This window comes from Triturus cristatus, chromosome 5_1 (assembly GCF_964204655.1).
Source record: "Triturus cristatus chromosome 5_1, aTriCri1.1, whole genome shotgun sequence".
NCBI lineage: Eukaryota > Metazoa > Chordata > Amphibia > Caudata > Salamandridae > Triturus > Triturus cristatus.
In genome coordinates this window covers 261,103,286-261,127,757 of record NC_140587.1, presented here as the reverse complement: position 1 = coordinate 261,127,757, position 24,472 = coordinate 261,103,286, and the positions used below count along the sequence as shown (strand labels likewise).

Sequence of the window (24,472 nt, the reverse complement as noted above, 5' to 3'; positions counted from 1 at the left end):
ACACTCATGAAGTCAACATCGTCTCCTAATCCAACAACACTAAGCTCGTCCTATCCTTCATAGAAGACCCAGACACCACAAGATTCAACTTCCAAACCACCATGACCAACATCTCCACTTGGATGAAAAACAACCACCTAAAACTCAACTCAGACAAGACAGAGATCATCATTTACGGAAACAAGCCCTCCCCTTGGGATAACATCTGGTGGCCCTCCGCACTCGGCCCACCACACCCCCGGTCGGACCACGCATGCAACCTCAGCATCATCCTGGACACCCAGCTCACCATGAAACAACAGATCAATGCAGTCTGCTCTGCTTGCTTTTACACCCTCCACATGCTCCGCAAGATCTTCCGGTGGATCCCCATCTCGACAAGGAAGACAATAGCCCAGGCCATCATCTCCAGCCGAATCAACTACGGCAATGCCCTTTATGCTGGAATCATCAAACTGCTCCTCAACTGCCTCCAAACCATCCAAAACTCAGCGGCAAGACTCATCCTTGACCTTCCCAGAGGAGCCAGCATCACCCCTCACCTCAGAGCCCTCCACTGGCTCACCATGCAGAAGAGATGTCTCTTCAAGCTCCTCACTCACACCTACAAAGCCTTCCACCAAACTGGTCCCACCTACATCAACAACCACCTGACCTTCTACCAACCTACCAGAGAGCTTAGCTCTGCCACCCTTGCCCTAGCCCACATTCCACACATCAGTAGCAGCCATTAAGGTGGCCGTGCCTTCTCCTACCTCATTGCCACGTCCTGGAACAACCTACACCTGTGCACGTCCCCCTCTCTGAGGGAGTTCAGCAAGCAGCTGAAGACCTGGCTTTTTGACTGCCACCTCTCTCTGACCAAGGATTGCTCAAACCAGACTGCGCATGGAGAACCCGGGGTGACAAGCCGCGCAATTCAAGCCCTAATGATTGATTGAAAGCTGAGGTAGATAATAAGGTCTCTGTGCTCAGTAGCTCAGTAGAGTACAAAGAAAGCAACATCTTTCAGGGGGTAACCCATGCTCAGACGGAATCCCCCCACAACTTGTTTAAGACTCTATTCTTGAATCTTGAGTCTATTCTATGCTTTGAAAAAACAATTCTAGGGACATGGATCGTAGTTACCAAATATGCTTCAAAGCTACCTCTTACTCGGCTATCTCCATTTTGTCGGGTGGTCCCTATGAGCCTAGTTTAGAAAATCTTTTACACACAGTGTATGCATTTATGTATGTAATAATGCAAGCCTAGCTGGGAAGCAACAGAGCATTGTAAAAGCCTGAGAGCCCAGAATACAATAACATGTTACATGGTCTCTCGTGAGCCTCCTAAAGGCTAAGGCCATTCTGACTGATGCTTATGTTAGTTTGTGTCACCAACTCACTCCAAGAGCTCAACACACAAAAAAAGATGATGCACCAGAAAATAGACAGGTACCTTTAGTCATAAGTGTGGTATGTAATATATGTTGTACTTTGTATTCCTTTAGCTTGTGATAGATGCATTCCTTGTTATATATGTGTTTTCACCATTAAGATAAATGCATTGGTGCTACCACGCCCAAAAATGCTGCATACACCAGTTAATGCACAGTCCAAAATCCTACTTTTACTGTCATTGATAATATGTACAGCATTTGTGATCGAAATATTTTTGCATACTTGAATTCAGAAAACTTTGCTCCTGTCCACATCACAGAAATATTTTTTGCACCATGTAAAAACGATGAGAATTACCTGTTAAACCATTCGTCACACGTGTGCTGCCTAGAAATCAAAGTGAATCAAAGTTAAATTAATAAAGAAACCAAACCTAATCCATGAAAAGAATTTTAACAAATAATTAAACCAAAAAACTAGTTCGGCACAATTTTGCTCATACGTTGCAAAAAACAAAGTAGCCTGATTTAGCCCACAATACAATTATTCCACCCTGAAAAGTGAAGCTGTATTTTATCTTACTATTATGTGGAGAGGGAAATTACAGTGAAGCTAGTTTGTCCCCTGTTTGGCCTGGTGCAAACAAATTTTCATCCGTTTAGTTGTACAAAAGTATCAAAAAGGCTGCAAATGGATCTGTCTCTTTTTTGCGCCAGGGAAAACTCTCAGTGATGTGTCCCTGAATCGCCTATCCAAATCCTAGGGCACTATTTGATGAAAAAATAAGATAAGAAATTTGTATTCTATGTATCTCCGATTATAATTCCGAGCTAATAAATGCATTTCATTAACTTTGTTTTTTAAATATACATGTTATAATTGCCCTGTAGCTATGTGCATTTTTTCAGAATATTATAACAATAATTAGATAGTAAAGCGTATTTTAAACAGTTTCAGTGAATCCTAAAATCCCTAAGGTTGTAAATGTGGGAAGCATTTTAATTAGAGTACCTTTAAACCCTAAAATATGCAGCTAAAACTAAGGTAAAATATTAATTCAGACAAAAAGTGTGACATTAAATCTTTGCACATGTTAATTTATATTTAAGTGTGCATGCATCTCTTAAGCTATGGTAACAAACTATATTTTAAGATAACAAGCAATTAGAGGAAGTAATTATAGGTGACATATGAAGTGCTTTATTTTTCTCAGAACGAACGGTACTTTTCACATGGGGTTCGCACAATGTAACCGATAATGGATGCTCCTTTCAGACCTCTGAATTGTGAAAGGCTGAACTAGTCTTGATAGAATTTCACGCTTACCAGTCAATGCATGTCAAGAAGCAGTGTTTTTTTTGTTAATGTTGTATAAATGCCATTGTTTATTTGAAAATTGGTTAATTGCATCGCTAAATTCCAATTTAGAAAATCCTATTTCTGAAAAAGTTTTTGGTATTCTATGGATCATTTCTAGACCTGCTATAATGGTAAACATTGTACATTTTTACAATTTTCCCAAAATGTAACAGTTTTGTTAATGCCACGTTAAGTGACAGATATCTCTTGACTGTTTACCGACGACTGAAGAAGGTTGGTGATAACCATGTGCCTTATAAAATACATAAAACAATGTGAAAAAATTATTAACAGGAGTTAGTCCTCATTTATATGCACCTGACCTGAACCCTAAACCAAAGGTACGAACTATGCATAATGTTGTATCTCAGTGGTTACCAAACTTTTCCCCTTGACCTATTGGCCATGGCTCCCCACGTTACTTTTTTTCGGTGGTAGGGAGGTTGGGTGTAAGCTCGGCCTCGGGAGTACTTCCATTTTCTCCCTAAAAATTATTGGGATGAAGCTGATGAAGGTATTATAATCATGTAAAAACCAAAGGAAATGATGGACGGAGTGTTGAACATTGCAAGCACTCACCCCCAGTCAACTGATCTGGGTTTAATCCATCACCGTTCTTTAGCCCACTCTGCCACCCCAGTTCGGACATGGCCATATGCAAATCAGTCTGACCCTGTGCCTCATGGGAACAGTCCAGCCCGAACTGCCAAGCCATGTTTTCCCTGGACCGGAAACAAGCTTCCTAGGACCGGTTTCTGGCATTTTAGCCGTCTTCAGCCAGGCTTGCTTGAATCCAGTGGCAAAGTGAGCAAGGGACTCACGTCTGAGCATACCCTGCCAACTTATGGCGAACAAAGCAAAAACCAAAGGAAATGATGGACGGAGTGTTGAACATTGCAAGCACTCACCCCCAGTCAACTGATCTGGGTTTAATCCATCACCGTTCTTTAGCCCACTCTGCCACCCCAGTTCGGACATGGCCATATGCAAATCAGTCTGACCCTGTGCCTCATGGGAACAGTCCAGCCTGAACTGCCAAGCCATGTTTTCCCTGGACCGGAAACAAGCTTCCTAGGACCGGTTTCTGGCATTTTAGCCGTCTTCAGCCAGGCTTGCTTGAATCCAGTGGCAAAGTGAGCAAGGGACTCACGTCTGAGCATACCCTGCCAACTTATGGCGAACAAAGCAAAAACCAAAGGAAATGATGGACGGAGTGTTGAACATTGCAAGCACTCACCCCCAGTCAACTGATCTGGGTTTAATCCATCACTGTTCTTTAGCCCACTCTGCCACCCCAGTTCGGACATGGCCATATGCAAATCAGTCTGACCCTGTGCCTTCATTTCCTTTGGTTTTTGCTTTGTTCGCCATAAGTTGGCAGGGTATGCTCAGACGTGAGTCCCTTGCTCACTTTGCCACTGGATTCAAGCAAGCCTGGCTGAAGACGGCTGAAATGCCAGAAACCGGTCCTAGGAAGCTTGTTTCCGGTCCAGGGAAGATATGGCTTGGCAGTTCGGGCTGGACTGTTCCCATGAGGCACAGGGTCAGACTGATTTGCATATGGCCATGTCTGAACTGGGGTGACAGAGTGGGCTAAAGAACGGTGATGGATTAAACCCAGATCAGTTGACTGGGGGTGAGTGCTTGCAATGTTCAACACTCCGTCCATCATTTCCTTTGGTTTTTGCTTTGTTCGCCATAAGTTGGCAGGGTATGGTCAGACGTGAGTCCCTTGCTCATTTTGCCACTGGATTCAAGCAAGCCTGGCTGAAGACGGCTGAAATGCCAGAAACCGGTCCTAGGAAGCTTGTTTCCGGTCCAGGGAAGATATGGCTTGGCAGTTCAGGCTGGACTGTTCCCATGAGGCACAGGGTCAGACTGATTTGCATATGGCCATGTCTGAACTGGGGTGACAGAGTGGGCTAAAGAGCGGTGATGGATTTAACCCAGATCAGTTGACTGGGGGTGAGTGCTTGCAATGTTCAACACTCCGTCCATCATTTCCTTTGGTTTTTGCTTTGTTCGCCATAAGTTGGCAGGGTATGCTCAGATGTGAGTCCCTTGCTCACTTTGCCACTGGATTCAAGCAAGCCTGGCTGAAGACGGCTGAAATGCCAGAAACCGGTCCTAGGAAGCTTGTTTCCGGTCCAGGGAAGATATGGCTTGGCAGTTCGGGCTGGACTGTTCCCATGAGGCACAGGGTCAGACTGATTTGCATATGGCCATGTCTGAACTGGGGTGACAGAGTGGGCTAAAGAACGGTGATGGATTAAACCCAGATCAGTTGACTGGGGGTGAGTGCTTGCAATGTTCAACACTCCGTCCATCATTTCCTTTGGTTTTTTCATTATAATCATGTACGCAGGGCGTTTCATATTACTAAGGTGGTGCATAAAATAAATAATCCTAGTTACACTTCTTCGTCCATGCCTTGTTTAGAGAACCCTCTCAAACTTTTTTATTCCACTTACAGTTCTAGATAGCACCCCTATGCATGCAGGCCCAATTGCCAAAGTGTTTCTGCTTGAAGAATATTTGCAAGCACTTCCATTTCTACCCATGTCATATGTACCAGCACACCTGTCTCAGCAGGGTGACTCACGATCTTTTCAAGCCAAATACAGCTTTATTTTAGCTGTCTCGTCCCTAAAATTGCCTCCAATTCAATCTAAGCCACATAGATTTCTCAGTTTCTTTATATTTTTAAACATCCCTCTTCCTTGCTTCTCCCTCTTCCTTGCTTCCAAATGCAGGCATTAGGCCGTTTATGGGGTTTTACTTCCCTGTGCTCATGGAGAGAGCAGGCCTATCTGGAAATGTATGTGTACTGAAAGAATTGTGTACTGGAAGTACCTATGGTTCAAGTACACATGTTCATACTTAAAAAAAACAGTGTGTTTGAGAGACAGGACAACTTTACTTTCCTGATAACTTGCTTTGGTGAAAAATACATTTGAAAAAAAACTAAACTATCAACGAGTCTAACAAAAGAAATCAGGCACCTTTTGCTTACTTTGGGAGTGTTGGAACATGGGGATCCAGTGAAATATGGAGGTCATCTACCTCAACATGCCATCAATTAAGCACAACATTTCCAGCGTGAGGCATGTCACTTACAAATCATGGACATCATATGTCCAAGTCTAATTCGTTTAACTGAAGCCAACAACCCTTCACCGTTAAATTAATCAAAGTGGTTGGTGTGCAGCTCCCCTGGCTAGTTTTGACGGCGCACCAGGGAGCCACGGTGCACAGATTGGGAACCACTGTTGTAACTGTTTAAGACTATTACACCCAGGAATGTCAAAGGTCCTTCAAACATATAACTCTTTAGTTTATTTTCAGTTTGAAATGCATAGTTCTTTTTGCTTTTTAAGTGCAAAGGCATTTAAGAAAACTGTGGGCCTGACGTAAGAAATTTCCATTTTTTGCAAACTGAAAAGAATGTTGCGAATCGACCTATGTAAGTCAGTTCACAAAATTCCGAATTGTAGCTTATTTATGAGGTAGGTCTCAAATTACGGCTCACTACAACTGGATGCCATCACAGGGCCGGTGGCCTGCTGGATTGCATTTTCATAAAGAAAACATATTTTTTAATGCATCTGTTTTCATGAAAGAAAACAAGACTGCAGTTAAAAATAAAGTTAATTATTATTTTAAAGTTTAATTAAGAGTTACCAGTGGTGCCAAAATCTGCAAGCCTATTGCAGAAAGATTGAGCCGGAGTAAAGTCTTTACCATTATTACAGTTAGACAGAGTAGTGACTATCTTAAATAATTCCTTAGCGGAATCTTTGGCAGCGTTGATTCTTTTATTAAAATATCTTGTTTTTTCAGAAATAATCAAGGCTTTGCAATCATTGATGAGAGATTTATATTTGTTTTTTTCTTCAGGACAGTAGTTTTCCCTCCACCTATATTCTTAAGCCCTACATTTTTGTTTACGTTTTTTACGATCAGGCAAGTTCCAAGGAGCAAACTGGTCCCTTCTATGGTTTGTCATTGTTTTTCAGGTGCCAATAAAGTGACTGCAGAATTAATCCAGTTAGTTAAATTAGTATTTTACAAATTCTATATTGCTATCTAACAAAGGACTGGAGCTTCTGAAAATGTTGTCAAGTTCAATTTTACAAATTTTCTGCCATGGACAAAATTTAAATGAAGTGGAAGAATTGGACTTATAGGATTTATAAGTGGGAACTGTGAGGTTAATAAAAACAGCTTTATGATCTGACCAAGTGAATGGTAGAACTTTGTCGAAGCTAAGGTCAGAGTTGTTGGTGAATACCGCATCCAAAATATGGTTGGCCTGATGGGTGGGAAGACTAACTATCTGAGTAAGATCAAAGATGCGTAAGCAATTGACTAAGTGGTCAGTATCTTTATTTTCAGTGAACTCTAAATGAAAATTACAATCCCACAAGATAGTGAAGTTGGGGAACTCCAGGCAGGATTCAGTGTAAGGTATTACATTTAATGTTAAACATCCAACCGAGAGGCAGGTTGGAATGTGGCCTTGAAGTGGGTATAATAAATAATCACAATCCCACCTCCAAGTCTAAGATGTCTATCTACTCTAAAAATATCATAGCTATCTGGAATAACTTCTCAGGGCCTGTATAGTGTCAGCCCATGTTTCGGTTACAAACATCATATCAGGAGCATGGAGATCAACAAAATCAGCAAATTCATATTTATTTTTGATCAGCGATCTTGTGCTCAGGAGAACGGTCACCAGCGAGCTTGAGTACAGGGTTAAAGACGCAGAGGACTGAGCTCGGCACAGTAAAATTTGAGTGTTGGGGTTCCCGGAGAGAGCGAAGAGGGCCTCGGTGGAGATCCTCTTGGAGAACTGGGTGAGGTGACAGCTTCAGCCGTGGGGCCTGTTAGAGCTCTTCGTGGTGGAGTGGGCACTCCTCGAGGGCCATTATCACCCGGATCCAGAATTCCTGGAACAGGGATAGTATACTGAGAGGTGCCAGGGAACAGACTGTGCCTTTGTTTGAAAACTGCAGAATTGTCATCTACCTGGATTACACCAGAAATGTGCAGGAGCAGTGAAAGTCTTTCTAGCTGTTAAGCAGAAACTGCATGCCATGCAACTGAAACACATGCTCTTATACCCCTCAAAATTGAAGGTCATCTTGCATGGGAGGGTACGCTTCTTGGAGTGCCCAGAACAGGTCTGGGAATGGTTCGAGATCTGGGACAACACAACATTGCTTCATCCTGGATGGGGGTCACTGGAGGGTCCTGGGGTCAGGCCCAAGACAGCTCCTGGCATGCACATCCCTGACGGGGGCCCACAGATGCCAGACCTTCGGATAATACAGGAGCATGGCACCATGCAGATAGAAGGCAAAGCAAGTTCAGGGGAGTTGCAGTGAGTTGTCATCCTCCCTCTCAGCTGGACAGTGGACTGGTGCGAAAGGTCCTGTGTGCCGGATACCCTGGGCACTAAAGTAATGCTAAATTGATCCTAGTGAGTACTCTGAGCCACATTTGTGCTGTGCTAGGCCTTTTGTTTGCAGGCATAGGGATACATTATGGTTTGCTGTGTTTTGAGTGACGGTGACTGCAAGCCCAGAGAAAGTTCTGAAATGTATGGCTGTGTCCGCTGGATCTGGTTGGGAGACTCAGGATGTGGGGTGTGTTCTTGGGGTGGGAGGCGATACTGAGATGCCAATGGAGGAACAGAGACCGGGAGCACCCTTATGGGCCCTGGTACCCAGATGTAGTAAGTAAGCGAGCAGGGAGATGGGGTTAATGGGGCCTATCCTTGTTGGACAGGGTGGGATGAAGTGTTAGTTCTAGCACACGTATGGTTGCACTAGCTTTGTCTGTCAGAGGGGGGTGTTTGGTGTTTCATATTATAAGTTGTTGATTGTGTTTATGCAGTGGGGGGCTGTCACAATGCAGAGGGGGGTCCTGATTCAAGATGATGGGGGGGTGACTTTTGGTTGCTGAAGTGGGATGCCTACAAGAAAAGGTACAGGGTGCTCTCCTTCTTAAAACGCCATAAAGTTAGTATAACCTGCTTGCAGGAGAGACACCTGGGGGATGCTTGGGCCAAGTGATTGTTTCAGAAATGGATGGGTCAGTTCTTCGATGCCTCCTACTCGACATACGCTACGGAGGTGCTGATTTGGATGGCCCTGGGCACCCCTTTCTCCCTTACATATGCTGAGGCCGATGTGGAGGGCAGGTATGTTTTGCAATATGGTAAACTGGATGGGAGGGTGGTGTCCGTGCTTAACATGTACGCCCAGAATGTGGATGATCTTCACTTTTTACATGTCCTGGTGGCTCAGGATGCAGATGCACCCTTGCTGTGGCTGGGCACAAGCTTCAAATGACCATGGCCCTTGGGTAGGTGATGGACAATCTGGGGCTTTCTGATGCATTGTGCACACTTCACCAACTGCAGTGGGTATACACCTGCCACTCCCTGACACATAATAACCATAGCAGGTTGGACAGGATACTGGTGGGGGGATCCCAATAGTTGAGAGCATGTCAGTAATACATCTAGGAAGATTTCTGTCTGATCACTCCCCGGTCTGTTGAACATTGTGATGGGGAGGCCCCACGGTGCAGAGAGACCCATGGAAATTCACGGCAGAGGTCTTAACCAACGCAGTGGCAAAGGAATCGTTGTCGCAGGCGTTACCGACTACATTAAGATTAATTGAGGCTCCAAAATGTGTAGGGCTACAGAGTGGGAGGAAATGAAGGCGGAGCTGCATGGGACGTGCCTGGGGTTTGATATGTGGGGTACGGTGCCAGCTGCAGGCTGACCTAGCAGCAGAGGCAGCATTGACTGCGCTGCAGGAGAGGGATTTGACTTATCCTGTAGCATGAAACATGGCGGCTGATGTGTGTCAGCACATAGCTGGTACATGGGACAGAGTGGACAAGTGCATTTTGCACAAATACAGACAGAGGTTGCATAGGTAGTAAGATTTTAAGTCCGGCAGACTGCTGGCCTAGATCTTGTATAGAGAGATCACTGTTCCCCTGATGACACACTTGGTGGCCCCGAGGGCGTGACGGTGATTCAGGTGCCTTCTGGTAACACTTGGAGGAGGTGTACAGGATGGACCCACGGGTCACCCGGAAGTGATACCAGTCATTCCTGGCAGACCTGAGGCTACCTAGGAATGGTGAGGTGGCAGCAGAGGAATTGGACGCCACCCTCAGCCTTGAGGAACTGCATGGGGCTCTACACATGCTCCCAAGATCTAAAGCTCCTGGAGGGGATGAGTTTCCGGTAGAGTTTTACCAGGAGTTTTCAGCTGTTGTCACACAGGTCCTCCTTGTGGTCTTCTTGGGAGCAAAAGAGAAAGGGCTACTGCTGCCCTCCATGAGGGAAGGGGATATTTGCATGTTGCCCAAGCCAGGAGGGGGCACGAGTGACTTGGCTGCATATAGGGCGTTCACCATAATCAACTCAGATGTCAAGGTCCTGAGCAAACTTTTGGCTAACCGACTGAACCAGTCATGACTAGCTTGGGTGCATGAGGGCCAATGTGGATTCATCCCCAGTTGTAGTACAGGGATGAACCTCAGACGCCTGACGCATGTGTCCTGTGGTCGAGGGCAGCCTCAATGAAATGGCCTTGGTTTCCATAGACCTGGAGAAGGGCTTTGACACGGTGGACTGGGGACACTTGCTTGAGGTTCTGCGAGTCATGGGGTTCGGGCCCAAGTTCCGCAACTTGCTTAGGCTGTTATACGTTGAGCCCAGTACCAGAGAATAGGTGGGACAGTGTCTGTCTGAGAGATGGGTCCTGGGCAGAGGAACACAGCAGGGTTGCCCCCTGTCCCCACTCTTGTTTGCCCTTGCGATGGAGCCTCTGGCAGTGTGGGCTCGAAGGGAGCTTCACGACTGGGGCATAGCACTGGGGGAGACGTGACATATTCTATTGCTTAATGATGATGGCCCTTTATGCGGATGACACCTTAGAGCCCCGCAAGACTCCCTCTGGATTCTGTTATGATTACTAGACGAATTTGGTGATGTTTCAGGATTGCGGATCAACTGCAATAAGTTTCCCCTTGCAGCATTGCGGGGAGCCCAGTGGGACGCCTGCTTGATATTGGCTTGCGGTTTTAGCTGGACCACTTTCACTATTTGGGCATTATGGTAGTGCACTACCTGGAAAAGCAACTGTGCCTTAATGTAGGTAGGGCGGTTTGAAGGTGACACGGCTAGAATTTTATTAATATGCTGCAACATGGTTGGAGGGCAGAGATAGCAGGTAGAAGCATATGCTGGCAGGGGTGGTGGATATAGCAAAGCTCCCAGCACTGGTGATGGAGGGCTCCGTTGTGTCATCAGCCTGGCGTTTGTGGTCAGACAGACCGCTCATATATGGCAGAAGCTTGTGATGGTTGCTTTTCGTAGTGCTCCCTTTCATAGGGAATTACTGGTATGGTTCCTTGCGCCAGCTCGGCGCATGGCGGACTACATGTCCTTTCAAGCCTGGGCAGAGAGAGGCTGCGAGACACTGGTTGTTAGGCTTGGCATCCTTGGCGTGGATTCCCCTGTCTTTTTGCCTCTACCCTTATATTTTTGATTGTGTGCTGGACTTCATTTTTGCTGGTTTGTGTACTATGGGCATTTTACCACTGCTGATCAGTGCCAAAGTGCAAGTGCTCTCTGTGTAACTTGTGAATATGATTGTTTATCCATGATTGGCATATTTGATTTACTCGGAAGTTCCCAGTAAAGTGCACTATGTATGCCCAGGGTCTGTAAATCAAATGCTACTAGTGGGCCTGCAGCACTGGTTTTTCCACCCACATGAGCATCCCTGAAAACCTGTCTCAGGCCTGCCATCGCAGTGTCTGCCTGTGCAGTTTTAAACTGCCATGTCAACCTGGCAAGTGCCCTCACTTGCCAGGCCCGAACCTTCCCTCATTCTACATGTAAGGCACCCCTAAGGTAGACCCCATAGGAAGCATGTAATGTATGTGAAAGGTATGGCATGTACTGGTGTGTTTTACATGTCCTGATAGTAAAATACTGCTAATTTAATTTTTCACTACTGCAAGGACTAGCTCTTATAGGTTAGCATTGGAGCTGCCTTTTTCACATTTTACAAGTGTGTCTTTCAATTGAGAACAGCTAGAGATTTGGAATTTGGACTCTCTGGGCTCAAAATTTAAATACACATCTTTTAGTATAGGTGTTTTAAAAAAAGTGTATTTGAAAGGGCCACTTTTAGAAAGTGGTGATTTTCTTGCCTCATCTTCCTGCCTTTGCCTGTGGAATCGATGTGTGGTTTGGACTGATAGCTGGGTTGTTTGTCCATTCACTCTAGACAGTCAACAAAGGTATCTGAGGTGTGCCCTGCATATCAAAATTGCCCATCACCAGGCTGATGTGCCTTCCTGAACTAGAGTGGTGGGAGGAGTTGTCAATGACACCTGAATAAGGCTGTGCCTGGCATCTCTCAATGTTGTCTCTACCCCCCTGGAGTGTGTCTGGAGCCAAGACAGGGCAAAGGAGAACTTGTGCACTACAAAGACAACCCTTTGAAGTATGCCTACAAGTATTGGACCTAAAACCCCAGACTTTTAGAACACTTCTAGATCAAGAGGAGACTGCCCAGAAGAAGAGCTGCAGGACTGTCAGGAGGAGTACTGCCTCTTTGCTGGGTTGGCCTGCAGGGGCCGATTCTGTCTTGGAGAGGACAAACACTGGACTTTGCATTTGTATCCTGTTCAAAAAGATTTTACAAGGGCTTGTGTGTGCTTGCCTCCGTTTACGTCTCAGAGCCATCAAAGACTTCACCTGCAGCATCCCTGAACTCCACCGCTGGGAGTTCTGACCTACCAAGGGGTACCAATTACAGTTCTGGGCCCTTGGTGGTGGTTTTGCTGCTTCTGGACTTAAAAATCCCTGTATCGCCCTTTCAGCACCATTTTTCCCACCGCAAGCTTGTCGTGCAGTTGAAAAACCAACGCATTGCAGAGGTGTGGCTGAAACATCATCGCAGCGCTTGTCCGTGGTTCAGAGAATCGCCGCAGCTCGAGTCCAGCACACTGTGTCTCAGACTTCCAAGACCACCGCGCTGACTCGGATACAGACCCTGCAGTGAGCCTGAAAGAATCGATGCATCACCGGTCCATGAGTGAAAGAATTGATGCAGCACCAGCCTTGCCACCGCCACATTGACCTCCAGCGCATCTGGATTTCTACGTATCGCACCTGTGAGCCAAAGTTGCCAACGCACCGCCCCACCAAAAGGAGTCGCGTCTGGAAACGACGCATCGTTTCTCCCCACAGTCCAGAATCGATACAACACTTCTGCATGCAGCTGAACTGATGCCTCCATTCCCCAACGCATCGCAGTGTTTTCTGATGCTTTCCTACTTTGAGGCAGTTTTTCGTCTTGGATTTTGATGCATCAGAGGTACTTTGTGCTAAAATCACTGCATCCATAGAGTTCTATGGACAGGATTGCTTTAACCTTTCAAAAGTGATGTTTTGAGTTCTGTATGTTGGATTTTTTTCTTTTTTTTCTTTTTTAGTTTAGATAAAGATTGTTTATTTTTCTAAACTGGTGTGGTGTCCATTTATAGTGTTTTCACTGTGTTACTTTGTGTGTTATGTACAAATACTTTACACATTGCCCCATGTACCAAGCTACCAAGGGGGTGAACAGCATGTAAATCCCTTACCCTGACTAGAAGGAAGGGTCCCTACTTGAACAGGGTCTATACCACTGCCAACTAGAGATCCCCATTTCTAAAACTGGGGGACCTGTATCCCAATGAGTATTTTATTTCATTTGACGATGCATGGGTGGATTTCAGACGAGAACCAAGGCATTTCCTGCCTGGTTCAACTAGCCAGGGAGACCTTGAATACTTTCCCGGCAGCATCATGTACACTGGGAACCCTACTGACCTGTGGGTCTGGGCGGTACCTGATGTCTTTATTATACAAAGTAATGGTAGCGGATGCTGCTGGTTACCTACTGTGGGCTCGGTCAAACTGAGAGGCCGATTTGGCGACACCCCTGGTAGACACTGACTATACGCGTGTATGTACCCTTACTAAGGCAGATTTAAGTAAAGCCTGATTCAAAGTGGGGCACTGCAACTTACTACATTGCAGTTATATGACGCCCCTGGCACTTCATCGGATATCTTAGCACTGGTAGGACGCATGTCCACGCTGTGGTTTTTCAGGGGTTGAGTTTTTTCACCTGGCTTGGGGGTGTCGGGATTTTTGGGTACAGGTGGTAGACATACTTGCGCATACTACTTCACTGCGGGCACCCTCTCGCCTCAATTGTGTTTACTGGGTAATATTAGCAGGCCCAACGGTCGCAAGATGGTGTATAAATACTTACAACTTGCGCTGGTTCTTGCTTGCAGCAAGGTGGCCATTACATGGCTGGGTCAGCACGTCCCTGATGTGGATCACTGGCATCGAGATGTAGAGGAATGGGCGTTAGTGGACGAACTCCACATGAAACTAAGCAGGAGGGGCGAAAAGGTAGAGGGCGACATACACGCATGGAGGGCCCTGGGAGACAGATTCAAAGCTCTGGAAGACGTTTTGTCCAGTGATGGTTCTACTGACATGGAAAACTAAACTCCAACTGAGAACACTGTATGGAGTAAGATACGATTAGGTGGATATTCTGTTGTATCTCAAAGGCTAGCTCGCCCCCTGTGGATTAACAATGGTCGTTTATTAGTGTGGTTTTGTTACCTTAACTGCACACTGTACAATGTGACTAATATTAGACGCTGCACTGTTGGTTAGATTGAAACTGATAAAGAAAAAAAAAATGTATATGTGGATATTTCCTGGCTAGTCCCACTTTATTGCCATTTTAGACTTCTTGGGGCCAATTCAAGAAAGCATGTAAGAGTATGTAAATGAGTACTACAGCAATACTACAGCACATTCTCCCAAATACCTTTAAAAGCAGGCTCCTTTATGTAGAAAGTGTAACTGGATGTTTCATGTGCAAAGGAATGCTATCATCATTTTTATTTATTCCCAGTTATATGTTTCAGTGCATTCGATTTTTTTAGCAATTCGGAGTCTAGAGAGAGCTACAGCATCAAACCGTGCTGAAAGGTGAAGCAACCTTTATGCTCAAAGTCAGAAGTGCCTGCACTTCTTTCATCTGCTAAGGGCGGCATGAAGAGGCGTAGACATACCTGTTATACAAAGCATGATGTAGGACTGGTGCTCTTAGCATGGTGCATGTTCCGTGTGCTAGAGTGCCTGCACTTCTTTCATCTGCTAGAGCGGCTTGAAGAGGCATAGACATACCTGTTATACATAGCATGATGCAGGACTGGCGCTTCTTAGCCTGGTGCATGTTCCGTGTGATAGAGTGCCTGCACTTCCTTCATCTGCTAAGGTCAACATGAAGAGGCGCAGACATACCTGTTATACATAGCATGATGCAGGACTGGCGCTTCGTAGCATGGTGCATGTTTCATGTGATAGAGTGCCTGCACTTCTTTCATGTGCTAAGGGCAGCATGAAGACGCGTAGACATACCTGTTATACATCGCATGATGCAGGACTGTCGCTTCTTAGCATGGTGCATGTTCCGTGTGATAGAGTGCCTGCACTTCTTGTATCTGATAAGGGCAGCATGAAGAGTCGTAGACATACCTGCCATACATAGCATGATGCAGGACTGGCCCTTCTTAGCATGGTGCATGTTCCATGTGATAGAGTGCATGCACTTCTTGTATCTGATAAGGGCAGCATGAAGAGTCGTAGACATACCTGCCATACATAGCATGATGCAGGACTGGCCCTTCTTAGCATGGTGCATGTTCCGTGTGATACGAGTGCATGCACTTCTTTCATCTGATAAGGGCAGCATGGAGAGGCGTAGACATACTTGCCACACATAGGATGATGCAGGACTGGCGTTCTTAGCATGGTGCATGTACCATGTGATAGAGTGCCTGCACTTCTTTCATGTGCTAAGGGCAGCATGAAGAGGTGTTGACATACCTGCCATACATCGCATGATGCAGGACTGGTGCTTCTTAGCATGGTGCATGTTCCGTGTGATAGAGTGCCTGCACTTCTTTCATCTGCTAGGGGCGGCATGAAGAGGCATATACATACCTGCTATACATAGCATGATACAGGACTGACCCTTCTTAGCATGGTGCATGTTCCTTGTGGTATTGTGCCTGCACTTCTTTCATCTGCTAGGGGCGGCATGAAGAGGCGTAGACATACCTTCTATACATCGCATGATGCAGGACAGGTGTTTCTTAGCATGGTTCATGTTCCGTGTGGTAGGGTGCCTGCACTTCTTTCATGTGCTAAGGGCAGCATGAAGAGGCGTGGACATACCTGCTATACATAGCATGATGCAAGACTGGCGCTTCTTAGCACGGTGCATGTTCCGTGTGATAGAGTGCCTGCACTTCTTTAATCTGCTAGGGGCAGCATGAAGAGGCGTACACATACCTGCTATACATCGCATGATGAAGGACTGGCGCTTCTTAGCATGGTGCATGTTCCGTGTGATAGAGTGCCTGCACTTCTTTCATCTGCTAGGGGCGGCATGAAGAGGCGTAGACATACCTGCTATACATAGCATGAAGCAAGACTGGCGGTTCTTAGCATGGTGCATGTTCCGTGTGATAGAGTGCCTGCACTCCTTTTTCCATTTCAAGCACAGGCTAATGCATCACCAACTCCACTCATTAAAAACCCAGTGAGCTGGCCTCCCATGAGGGCACTCTAACCCAGAAAACAGTAGGAAGATGAGCTGAGGCAGCCTGTGTGCCAATGCGCATTCACGCCATGCAGTTTGTGCTTGCTCTTTCCTGGAAACCATATTGCTAGGCAACACTCAGCACATCCACTGAAGTGTGCTGAGACATCAAAGACTGAGGGTTGTGATGACTGAAGAAGTGCAAGAATAGTGGTAAAAAGCAACTATCAGAGACAAACGCACCCACACTGGTGTTGTTTGAGGTAACCAAGATGAGAGCGGTGTACATAGCTTCTTTCACTCAAATTGACAAGCTGGGAGCAGGAGTAAGCACTGCAGATGAAATTGTTTGAGATGTAGGTTCTGATTCAGGAGTGTTGGTCATTGTGTTTTTTTACACCACGCCTACTCTGACAGAGGACAAAGTTCATCCTTCTATGCTTCGCCAATGTTCACTGCTGTGCAGTTTTGTCTCATTATACCCCCTTCTGCCTCTTTGTGCTCCGAGGCAGCCATCAATAGATGGAAGAGCTTTAAAATAAATATACATAAATACAGACAATCATACATAGGCCGTTTCAACATCACTAAATCTAAAAAATTAAAAAGTGATTTGGAGATAAATATGGTACGACAATCCTGAGTTTCCCACTCTTAGATACGTGCTGGGACACGAGCCCTTTGAGTGAAGAGAAACTTGAGTGTGTGTGACCGCCTATGATAAACATGACTGCTGCCTCTGCTCCTTACATGGTGGGCCTGGCACAGTGATGCTGCCACCTTTTTAATCTCTTCCTCATAATTTCAGCCTTTTCTAGAGACACCATATTTTATGAATCACACTGCTTTGTCCAGGTATTTTTGAATATCCTGTCCTTAAACCCTGGTCCCTGGATAACGTTGTTGTTTTTCCCCCTTTAGGGAGGCAGGTAGCAGTTAAGCTGTTTATTCATTTCTCGATGTGCCAACCAGCCTTCTTAGACAAGCCCACAGTGTGGACACATAGTGAACGTACCAAAGGCAAGCCCGTCTGTGCCCGTCCACACCCTCATGCACCCAGACACTATGTCCCTCAGTCGACAGGTAAGCCTATGTATCATTCTGCCACAGGTGTCTGCTTGTTATGCACTCTGTTGTCTACTTTAGAGGCAGATACCCTTGCTCTTTTAAAATATATAGTGCCCGATTCACAGAACTAACTTAAGACAAAATCCTAAACTTACTACCATTTTGGTATTCACAGAAGGCACTTACTCATTTTGGTATTCACAGAAGGCACTTACTCATTTCGGTATTCACAGAAGTTAGGAGTCCTAACTTTAGGACTCCTAAATGCCTTCTGTGAATGCCGAAAGTCTTAAAATTAGGATTTTTCTCAGTTTAGTAGTAGAATAGTTAGGACTCCTAACTTTAGGACTCCTAAATGCCTTCTGTGAATACCGAAATTCTTAAAATTAGGATTTTTCTCAATTTAGTAGTCCTAAATTTAGGACTCCTAACTTTAGGACTCCTAAATGCCTTCTGTGACTACCGAAAGCCTTAAAATTAGGATTTTTCTCAGTTTAGTAGTAGTATAGTTAGGACTCCTAACTTTAGGACTCCTAAATGCCTTCTGTGAATACCGAAAGTCTTAAAATTAGGATTTTTCTCAATTTAGTAGTCCTAAATCTAAATTTAGGACTACTAAATTGAGAAAAATCCTAATTTTAAGACTTTCGGTATTCACAGAAGGCATTTAGGAGTCCTAAAGTTAGGAGTCCTAACTATACTACTACTAAACTGAGAAAAATCCTAATTTTAAGGCTTTCGGTAGTCACAGAAGGCATTTAGGAGTCCTAAAGTTAGGACTCCTAACTTCTGTGAATACCGAAATGAGTAAGTGCCTTCTGTGAATACCAAAATGAGTAAGTGCCTTCTGTGAATACCAAAATGGTAGTAAGTTTAGGATTTTGTCTTAAGTTAGTTCTGTGAATCGGGCCCATAAACATTTACATGTTTCTTACCTCACTCCCATCAGCCCTACCTCAATACAAAGAAATCGTCAGTCATCCCTCGATGCCTGTTTGCAAAAAACAAAGGGGCTGATTAACAGAACTAATCTGAGACCAAATCCTAAACCTACTACTTTTGGTATTCACAGAAGGCATTTAATAGTAGTAAAGTTAGGACTACTAACCTTACTACTACTAGATGCCTTCTGTGAATACCAAAATTAGTAAGTTTGGGATTTTGTCTCAAGTTAGTAGTAGTAAAGTTAGTAGTCCTAACTTTACTACTACTAAATGCCTTCTGTGAATACCAAAAGTAGTAAGTTTAGGATTTTGTCTCAGATTACTTCTGTGAATCGGCCCCATAGATGTCAGATCTGTGCGCCATCGCGCACAGACCTGAGATCTGTGATTCTTAAAACTGAACAGATTAATCTCCTTTTTATTATGGAGACTCAGTTTTCTCTCCCTACTGGCCAGTTTTTAAAGAAACTCATGCCTAACATGCTGCGCTCTGACTGCCCTGGCATATATGACATGGGTGTGGCTCTTATCTACTTTTCCTCCTTGGCCATCTCTCCTATTTCCTGCTTCTTTTGGCATTGACTAATTTGCAATCACTTTAAATTCTCCACACCATATCGGCTAATTCCTTTTGATCTACAACACCCCCAATTGTCCTGCCTGTAAGCTAGAAACTTTAATTGAAGATATTGAATTGAAGATATTGGTTGTTTTTGCCTTACTAAGCAAAATATAGCCATTCTGGTAGAGCTGAAGTTGTGGTCAGAAAGCACTTCTGAACCTTCGGCCAAATTAAAAAATCATATGGATATTTTTAGCCTCATTCTGGCGTCCTCCCAACCTACCCATGAACAAGGCCACCTTCTGGATCGGGCATTTACTGACCTTGCAAACCTAATATGTGACCCCAGCATTCCCATTTTATTTCAAACTTCAATTTCCCCGTTTCAGGTCTGCTGGCCTCTCCTGCACCGGGCAAATACTGCTAGTAGATATTGGAAGGCAGCCCACCAGAAACTATTCACAACTTATCAGGAATCAGTTCCGCTCTTCTGATATTGACATTACTCCCTCTTGTCCGTAAGTTTGTCTGTCTATTTTTACAGATGTTCTTACTAGTTGCCTGGACGCTATTGCCCTGCTACTAAGAAAGGGTCTATTCCTAAGCATAATATGAAGAATTCCTGGTTTATGCTGGAATTATCCAGACTGAAGCTAGATATGCAACAGGCCTAGGGAAACATATGAAAGCTCAGAGCTCAGGCAAATCTACACCCAGACAGTGGAACTATACAAAGGAACAATTAAAAAGGTCAAATCGACTTATTGCAACCCCTCAATATCACACTCACCTAACTTTGCAAAATGATTCTTCAATATCATCAATGATTTAAAGGAACCTCAAGCCTTTGCTCAGAATATAGTTCCCTCCCCACATTTTGTGAAGACTTAGCCAATTTCTTCCATGATAAAATCTCTACTATTTGGCCCGCCATCTCAGCTGAAATCATCACCTCGACTCCAGCCTTAGGTGTATTTAGCCATTTCTGGGCAAGGCCACTCTCTCTCATTTATCCCCTCAACATAAGATTCGGTATGTAATTAACCATACTAAGACATCAGGCTAGTCCCTAGGTATTAGTCTTGGAGGCTGGCTCAGTGATCTCAGCCTTCTCCTTACTGGCCTACCTGTGCAATAATTCTCTTACTTATGGAATAGACCAGACTCAATGAGAAACTGCAATAGTTACATTTGGAATAAAGAAACCATCCCAGTTTGTATTCTGACACTGTTGACCATTTCCTGCTCCTTGCATGACTGACCAAGCATGGAAGCACTCGCTGGGATAAGTGGTATAGACTTGACAGTCGGCAGAACTCCCTACCGAAATACACTAGGATTATGTAGGCTCCTATGATATTTCCAAAGTCCATCAAAATATGGCTTTTCTCTATGCAGGGTCATTTTATCTCCATTTTCAAGTCCTCCCTTACATTAATAATGCCATGAAACATTTTGGTGTATGGTGTGTATTATAAACAGCTCTTAACCACCGAAGAATCCTAATGCAAATGGAAGGCATCGTGACAATTAGAAACATGACCATACAGTAACAACTGCACCTGACTATTGAACCATGCCCAGCATGCATGATACATTATTTGAGCACACAGATAAAACATGGAATCTTCAACTGAAACTACAATTGATTATTGCCCTAGAAAGATTGACAACTCATATAAACATTGAAAGCATTCTCATAACTACATCATCAAGGGACTCATACAAGAAGCAGACACAAGGTCACACTGAAACCGCAGCTTTGTAAAAAAGAAATGAGTAGGTAGCACCCATTAGCTCAGACATCCAGTCTATTACACATGGCGATAATTGTCAATATAGGACACTTGAACCCTATGACATATTCCCAAACTGTGTCGGGGTGCACCATTGACTGGTTCTCGGTGCTCAGTTAGAGAAATTATGTTGACACCTGCACTTGGACCAGCTCATTATTGAAAGGTGGAATGCCTGTTTGAAACAGTCAGTTCATTTTTCACTACAGGCAGTGGACCTGATCTTGGATTCAATGAAGATCCCCTGGCAGGTGGGTGCAACGTGTGAGTGCACTTCAGGGATGCCTGGATATCTAGGAGACAGGCATACCCCAATCCCAAAATAAGTAGATACGGATTATGCTCCAGCGCATACGTTGCATGCAATCATTGTGTCTCCTGACTGCATGTTTGTCTCTGAACCTGTTATGTATCATGGCAGGGGAAATGGCACACAATCCGTGTGTCTCCTGACTGCATGGTTGCCCCTGTGTCTGTTATGTAATGTTGCACGGCCAAAGCTTTTCCTCATCTGCATGGGGGTACACCCTATGCAAATTAAAGAATACCCTGTGGAATTGAGTGCGTGATTATATTAGAAAAGAGCAGCACAAGCTACTGTTGCCCCTTCCGTAACACTAGAGTGCCCGATGGTCATAGAAATCAACAACAAATGCCCACTGTACCCCACATCTGGCACGCTGTGTAACACACCCCTTGTATACAAGCACACTGCAGAGGTCACTATATTTACAAGAGGCATGTGTGAGGACCTAAAATGCCAGTCTTTATGATTGAAGAGATGGCATTTCATACCAAAAGAGGGTAATAGCGTATTGAAAATCTAATTTGATACTTGAAAGAACAATGCAACAACTGCACAGAATCGAAATTGCAAAAGGCATAGGCCAAATAACAAAACAGCCAAACAATGGCCTTCTGCAAATGTGGATGATGGGATGGAGTCCTGATGTCTCTCGCACAGCAAAGGGAGAAGGTGGTCACAGTGGAATACAAACATTGCGCTGCACCCAGCCCCTTTTGTACATAAGTGCCCAAAGTACAGCACCACACCAGTCTGCAAGTGGCACTGAGAGGGGAAACCTCATCACTTTACAACAATAATAGAAAGTTTCAGAGAGACCGATAATGAGGGGAAATGTGGCATGGATGCCAATCAATGTTTGCAGTGTGGTTGACGGTGCCTGTGTTTTTTTACTTTGTTTATTCCATTCAAGTATTTGTATCCAATGCGGTATTATTAGTTAGATGTACAAAATAAATTGTCCCAAAAAGTGGCCAAAAATTGCACACCGACTTTTTGCAACCAGACTTTAATTTTAAGATGTGACCAACGTACTAAAAGTCTCATATCAAAATGTCCAGTCACAGGAGGTCGCAGGATAACCTGTCTATTAATATGAATTAGGTATAAGGATAATGGCCTGCAAGGAACAGCAGACCACCATCCCTATATCATCATCCCCAAACAGGATATTTACTAAAAGAGCTCATGTTCCATTAAGTTACCAATTCTGCTTAAAAAAATTAATTCCTGTTTAGGAACATATCAGGTGGAGGCCCTGAGACTGGGATATCTTTCCCTTTGCAAATCAGTTACCACCATAATTGAGGAGTCAGTATCTTTTCAACAGGTTGAGACTGCAACTTCAGTGGCAAACCATTAATACATACCCATCCCGCTCATTGCCTGTTGCTTTTTGGTCCTGGGGGACCACAACGTTCAGCCTGCTTGTTTTCGGGGTGCTCGGCCGCCCACGTCACCACCAAGCGCCAGGAGGTGCTTCAAAGGCGGCCACGGGCGTGCCCGTGCCACGTCTGGGTATAGTTCAGGCCAACGGCGTGCCTGTCTGCGCCCGTCAGTGCCAGGAGGAGCCAGGCCAGGGCTACTCCCTTGTCACTTTGGCCCCTAGCAGAGCCCTGCAGCCTTAAAGGTACTTTTGTTTTTTACCTCCTTGGTATGGACACTGAGACAATACATTTACATTGGGAGTTATTCTGCGCTGACCAGTCGCTATCAAAGCCTGAGGAGCGTTTAGTTCGCCGGTTATAGGCACCCGATTACGCCATACGCTTATACATTTTTTTACCCACGCTTTATTGTTACTTCTTGTGTTTGCTTCTTGGTATTTTGTATTAAGTCTCATGGGGAAAAGGAAAGCCGCAGACTGCTTGGGAGGGGGCACCTTGGGAAAGGGCAAGAAGGCCAAAAAGTCGTCTAAACAGACGATCCTAAAAAGTATGAGTCGGTTTCACAGCCTGGTGAGTGACTGTCATGAGATACTAACCGCTTCTGTGGGCCCCGATAGCTGCTCTAATTCTGAGAGTTACCTCCACCTAGCGGAGCTTTATCAATTCCAGATTTGTTCAAAAGATCCATACCAAAAGGGCCCATAGTATCACCACAATTAGGTACTTCGATTGTTGATCCTAAGATGTTATGTCCTAACACAGTTGACAAAAGTCAAGCAGATAATGTAATTGAATGCACTAATAGATTTCTCCCGCTAGTGGAACTGAATGAGGAACCATGTGCCTCTAAGGATACTGAAGAAATAGGAGGTGTTGTCAAAAGTGCCACTTTTATCTGCACGCGTAAGACTTTGTGTACTGACCAGTCCATTTCGCCAATGGGATTGAAAGCACAGATTAGAACCCTCTCAGACGAAGTGAGTACGCTTAAGGGTATGAGTGATGGGCTCTCTACCTAACTGAAGTTTTACACTAGTCATACAAACACACATAGTAATATACTGTCTAAGGACTCTCACCCCAATTCCAGTGTTCAGACTAAGGTTGGCACAGGTACAACAAGTAGCGATTGTGACACCATAGGGCAACACACTCTATGTGAGGAGATAACACACTTTGGCCCGTCAAATCTACAGTCTTCCACCATTAATACTCCTGTTGCATACAGAGGCAACTGCTCGCACAATACAGGACCTAGAAGGGAACAACGCATTATTCCTCGACCTGGCCAACCTTTCGGAGCTCTTGCAAACGATAGATTTGCTAGCTATGAGAGACCCATGACTGGTCTGGTAAAATGGAAAATCTTTTCGACCAATGTCCCCAAAATCTCACCACAAATAGACTCCACACGAGTTTTGATAAAATTAGTATAATCTTTATATAAGAAATTATATGATACGACCACACAATACAAAATCAACATATAAGAATGGGTAGTATTCTTTCGGGGAGTTGGTAGGTTCTAATCCCAACCACCGTTTCTAACCAACAGTTAAGCTCACTTCTAACCGTTTCGAACAGGTTAGGCAAGTCGTATTGCTAGAATCACACATGTTGCAAAAGGAAACAAATACTGCAATGCGTAACGATATTCTTTTATACTGTGCAACAGAGAAACAATGCCATACGTAGCGCCACAGTCAACTACTTTGCAATTGAAGGAATAATGCAATGTGTGTCACCACCAGCATGCTCTGCACCAGGAAGAAACAAAGCAATGCGTCACGCTACAATCCTGTACGGTGCAATGAAGAAATAATACACTGTGCCACGTTATAATCAGATACTGTGCACTGAAGAAATAATGCAATGCGCCACGTTACAATCAGGTAATATGCAAGGGAAAAATAACGCAGTGCATAGTGCACCACGCATGTGG

At 44.6% G+C, this 24,472-nt stretch overlaps 2 protein-coding genes across 7 annotated transcripts in view; one reads left to right on the top strand and one right to left on the bottom strand.

Moving 5' to 3' along the window:
• KCNQ3 (potassium voltage-gated channel subfamily Q member 3) overlaps positions 1–24,472 on the bottom strand; it is a 732,470-nt gene that overhangs the window by 616,941 nt on the left and 91,057 nt on the right. The window lies entirely within an intron of this gene.
• LOC146830711 (uncharacterized) overlaps positions 15,625–24,472 on the top strand; it is a 148,756-nt gene continuing 139,908 nt past the window's right edge. For 2 of the 6 annotated variants that reach the window (XR_014961475.1, XR_014961476.1), the window contains exon 1: positions 15,625–17,551. Coding sequence is in view for 1 of the 6 variants with exons in the window: in XM_085604906.1 (XP_085461032.1) it covers positions 17,428–17,551 (124 nt within the window). In the remaining 5 variants the exon portion in view is untranslated. The remainder of the gene's footprint in view (positions 17,552–24,472) is intronic. The other 4 variants (XR_014961473.1, XR_014961474.1, XM_085604906.1 and 1 more) reach the window with 3 other exon arrangements.